The sequence below is a fragment of the Nanorana parkeri genome, unplaced genomic scaffold (genome assembly GCF_000935625.1).
Source record: "Nanorana parkeri isolate BGI_ZX_2015 unplaced genomic scaffold, ASM93562v1 scaffold2364, whole genome shotgun sequence".
NCBI classification, from domain to species: domain Eukaryota; kingdom Metazoa; phylum Chordata; class Amphibia; order Anura; family Dicroglossidae; genus Nanorana; species Nanorana parkeri.
Genome location: NW_017308632.1, coordinates 142,998 through 148,427, shown reverse-complemented (window position 1 = coordinate 148,427; position 5,430 = coordinate 142,998). Strand labels below are relative to the sequence as shown.

The 5,430-nt window shown below is 48.8% G+C and overlaps 1 protein-coding gene across 1 annotated transcript in view; it reads left to right on the top strand.

Moving 5' to 3' along the window:
• The first annotated feature begins 500 nt into the window (after positions 1-500).
• The window catches only part of LOC108801514, a 23,019-nt gene continuing 18,089 nt past the window's right edge, over positions 501-5,430 (top strand). Inside the window, exons 1-2 of the mRNA XM_018573401.1 lie at positions 501-579; positions 4,121-4,954. Of these exons, the coding sequence (XP_018428903.1) occupies positions 4,130-4,954 (825 nt within the window). The 5' untranslated portion in view covers positions 501-579; positions 4,121-4,129. The remainder of the gene's footprint in view (positions 580-4,120; positions 4,955-5,430) is intronic.

Sequence of the window (5,430 nt, the reverse complement as noted above, 5' to 3'; positions counted from 1 at the left end):
CCAGAGGGACCCTCCGCCGTCACAGAGGGACCGTCCTCCGTCACAGAGGGGCCGTCCTCCGTCACAGAGGGACCGTCCTCCTTCAGAGAGGGACCGTCCTCCGTCACAGAGGGACCGTCCTCCGTCACAGAGAGACCGTCCTCCGTCACAGAGGGACCGTCCTCCATATTACAATGTTACTATTATTATTGTTGTTGCTCAGGATTTATGTAGCGCCAGCAGTTTGCACGGCGCTGTGCGATATACAGAGAGCTCAGTGACAATACAATTGAAGACAAGGTTACATTGTGTGTATTTGGGGAGATTTGACATTTAAATTGGGTCTCTGAGAATCATTTACAAAGTTTTATTTTTTGGGGGGGAATTGTATGAAATAACATTTTCAGCCCAACTTGGAATTTATAGTTGAGAATCAAAATCCGGCAAAAAGAACTGAAGGACTCCACTTCCCAGAATCCCCTGCGATGGAGGCAGGAAGTGATGCGGGTTGTCATCTCCCAGCCGGTCGGAGCCTCTGTTGTCTCTCCATCCTGAACTTCCTGTGTGTGGGGGGGACTGAGGATCTGCTACAACAATCAGGTATCATGTGTGAGGCCGGGGACATCCTTCACCCTGGGGTACCAAGTCTGTGTGTGTGTGTGTGTGCATGGAGTACCATCAGCCTGGGGGGTACTACAAGTCTCAGCATGGCCTGCCAGGCACAGGGCTCACTCTTATTCTGGTTTCGGAGAGTCTTTTGGCTTAGAAGGTGCTGTGGAACTACAACTCCCATCATTATATCAGTCAGCTGTGTACACCATAGGCTTGCGGCTCATCGCGGAACTAAAACGACCAGCGCTTCCTGCTAGCCGAGTAAGCGGTGTCGTTAGCTTGGCGTAGAACTACAACTCCCAGCCTGCCTTGTCTGTGATTTCTAACCGCGGTGGTACTACAAGTCCCAGCGTGTCCCGTTTCTATCCATACATGCTGCGGACTCTCCCGGTGAGCTGGCAATGGCAGCAGGTTTGGTGCACGCCGGTGTTGGATGAAAGGAACATTCACCTTTTATAATAAAGAGATTTCATTGTCGACATTCCGCTACATTGTATGTGACCATCGGAGGGGATTCCCGGGTATCCCCGGCGGCGCGGGCGCTCGAAGTGACCGCGGACGGCGCCGCCAATACTGAAACTTGTTAAATATGTCGCCGGCACACCATTTCCAGCCTGATGAAGGGGACCCTGTGTGGCCCCCGAAAACGTTGCTATTTGTTTTGACATGAAGCGTCAATAAACGGACGTGTTCTTCACTGCAATATGCGCTGGCGACATCTTTAAAAGGAGAACGATGAGGGGGGTGAAAATCACTGATCCTCATAATCTGAGCCGACGTGTGACAATGACATGGGGTGGCTGCATTAGTTTTCAGGTTTTTATACCGGTGAGCCTGCCAGTAACACACTTCCTGTTGACAACACTCACTGTACTGTACCTATGGAGTAGCAATGTTGTCACCTTAAAGGAGAACTATGAGGGGGAGTGATTTTCACTGATCCTCATAATCTGAGCCGACGTGTGACAATGAGACTGTCACAGGTCGGCTCCATAGATCGGGAAGCGAGGGAACACATACCGGCGCTCGCTCACTTCTCGATCTATCCGTGCAGAGAGCTGTGACTGTCACTCACGGCTCCCTGCAGGGATTCTCCCCCTCCCCTGTCCGATACTCCAGCGCTGACTGGCAGAACGGACGGGGGAGGGGCGGGCACAGCTGGCTCCGCCTCTAGATAGGCGGAGCCAGCTGTCAGTCACGCAGCTGGGCGGATCCAGACAGAATTGTCGGGATCCGCTCCGGCTGCGGCGTCTCAGTATACCGCGAGCTGTAGCTCCCTATATACTGAGCTTCATTATTATTATGACCTTTCAATGCATTTATTCCTGATGTGCGGCGTTCTCACAAATGTCGTCTTTTTTGGTATCTAAATATAAGAATGAAAGCAGCATCAGTCCTTAGATGGGGTGGCTGCATTAGTTTTCAGGTTTTTATACCGGTGATCCTGCCAGTAACACACTTCCTGTTGACAACACTCACTGTACTCTACCTATGGAGTAGCAATGTTGTCACCTTGAAGAAGAATGATGAGGAGGAGTGATTTTCACTCAGCCTCATAATCTGAGCCGGCCTGTGACAATGAGACTGTCACAGGTCGGCTCTATAGACTGGGAAGTGAGCGAACACATACCGGCGCTCGCTCACTTCTCGATCTATCCGTGCAGAGAGTGGTGACTGTCACGGCTCCCTGCAGGGATTCCCCCCTCCCCGCTCCGCCAGCGCTGACTGGCGGAACGGACGGGGGAGGGGGAGGGCACAGCTGGCTCTGCCTCTAGATAGGAGGAGCCAGCTGTCACTCACGCAGCTGGGCGGATCCAGACAATTGTCGGGATCCGCTGCGGCGTCTCAGTATACCGCGAGCTGTAGCTCCCTATATACTGAGCTTAGGGTGACGGGAGGACGCTAGTTTGTGACCCCCCGTTACCCTGAGGAGAACTATGGGGAAAAGCCCTGACCCCGTACTTCTCCTTTAACAAACATCGGAGGGGAATGTCTCAGCAGACGTCATGTGATTGGAGGTTCCGGCATTCTGGTATGTTGGCGGCTTGGAGTAGAAATCAGAAATTCAGGCGACAGTGCCGGCCTTCCGGGGTCTACAAATACAACAGACATTATACATCCAATATCAATAGATACGCAATCAGCATTACAATGGTTTGTAATCCGTCCTTCATCAACACGTCTCCCTATCTTGGCGCCAACAGTGAGCGCAGCGCTGTACAATATAAGGAAGACATTACAGTCACAATACAAGATGGTGAGGAGGCCCCGCCCCCGAGGGGCTTACAATCTAAAAGTACAGATTTAAAGGATTTTCCCCAAGAGCAGATGTACGTCCAGCCAAGTCCACTCTTCACTCCCATCACAAGGGGGAAATGTTATACAGGATTAGATATGACTCATTCTGGGGAAAGAACGGATGATGATTGATGATGATGGATGATGAGGATGATAATGGATGATGAGGATGATTGATGCTGATAATTGATGATGATGATAATTGATGCTGATAATGGATGATGATGATAATTGATGATAATGAATGATGATGATGATTGATGATGATGATAATCGATGATGATAACTGATGATGATGATAACTGATGATGATGATAATTGATGATGATGATAATTGATGATAATTGATGATGATAATTGATGATGATGATGATGATAATTGATGATGATGATTGATGATGATAATGGATGATGATGATGATAATTGATGATGATGATAATTGATGATGATGATTGATGATGATAATGGATGATAATTGATGATGATGATAATGGATGATGATTATAATGGATGATGATGATAATGGATGATGATTATAATGGATGATGATGATAATGGATGATGATGATAGATGATAATTGATGATGATGATAATTGATGATGATAATTGATGATGATGATAATGGATGATGATGATGATGATTGATGATGATAATGGATGATGATGATGATGATAATTGATGATGATAATTGATGATGATGATGATGATGATTGATGATGATAATGGATGATAATTGATGATGATGATAATGGATGATGATTATAATGGATGATGATGATAATGGATGATGATGATAATTGATGATGATGATAATTGATGATGATAATGGATGATGATGATGATGATGATAATGGATGATGATGATGATGATGATGATGATAATTGATGATGATGATGATGATGATAATTGATGATGATGATGATTGATGCTGATAATGGATGATGATGATGATTGATGCTGATAATGGATGATGATGATGATTGATGATGATAATGGATGATGATGATGATGATAATTGATGATGATAATTGATGATGATGATGATTGATGATGATAATGGATGATGATGATAATGGATGATGATGATAATGGATGATGATGATAATGGATGATGATGATAATGGATGATGATGATGAAACTGTGTTTGTAATATGGCAGCTGCCGTGTATAATCCGGTCCATATGAACCTTCAGTTCTCTTGTAATTGGGCTCCGTCTTGTCCGCAGGTGGACGCCATGCCGAAATGCATCTTCAGATCCTGCCCGCACTTCCTGGGAAAGAACTGCTTCTCCCCGGGAATAACGCTGCACGTCTTCCCCCGAGACCTCGGCCGGATCAAGCTTTGGCTGCAGCGGACCGGTCAGTACTATGACGACGTTGATGACATTGCCGAGACCATTTTGTCTTCGAAGGCCGGTTCTTACCGCATGTGCTCCGCCCACTTCGTTCCCGAATGTTACACGTCTCAGGGGACCAAAGAGGTCCTCAAGCCAGACGCCGTGCCCACGGTTTTCCCCGGGAACGTGGTGGAAGTCGCCATAAAGCACGTTCCTCAGAAGAAGAAGCAGCGCCTGGAAGAGAGGGAGGCCAGGAGAAGGGCCCGCTGGACCCAGGTGGACGCCGGCACCTCCACCGTACACATCATACAGACAGAGATGGGCACGCAGACTGACCTCACCACGGTGACCATCCAGCCTTGCTCCCTCAGTGTTCCTCGCGGGAATACCATCGACAGGGGCGTCCAGTGGCCTGAATACGAGTTCAATTTTTATGGGGAGGACTGGAAGGTGCAGCTGGACCACATGTATTTTAACAGCAGATTTAAATGCATCCAGGAGCTACCAAACATGGACCAGGAAGAGATCATGAAGGACCGTCATCAAGCCCCTTCCACCGCACAGCCACATGGCTCCTCCCAGGAGGAGGAGCGCGTTACCCGACAGGAGCCTCGCAAGGCGGAGTCTGAAACTGGCACCTCCCCCGAGACGCCGGAAGGATACTTCTTCTCCAAATGTTCCTTGAGGAACAAGAAAACATTATGTATCCTTCAGGCCAAACTGGTGAGTATACGGTATATATTTTATGGGGAACCTCAGCCTAAGTGGGAAGTATTAAAGGAGAAGTACGGGGTCGGGGCTTTCCCCCATAGGTCTCCTTAGGGTAACGGGAGGTCACAAACTAGCGTCCTCCCGTCACCCCAGGCTCAGTATATAGGGAGCTACAGCTCGCGGTATACTGAGACGCCGCAGCCGGAGCGGATCCCGACGTAGATGACGGGATCCGCCCAGATGTGTGACTGACAGCTGGCTCCGCCTATCTAGAGGCAGAGCCAGCTGTACCCTCCCCCGTCCGTTCCGCCAGTCAGCGCTGGAGGATCGGAGCGGGGAGAGGGGAATCCAGCCCCTCCCCTGTCACGGCAGAGAGCCGTGACAGGATCGAGAAGTGAGCGAACGCCGGTATGTGTTCGCTCACCTCCCGATCTACTGAGCCGACCTGTGACAGTCTCATTGTCACAGGTCGGCTAGAACTATGAGGA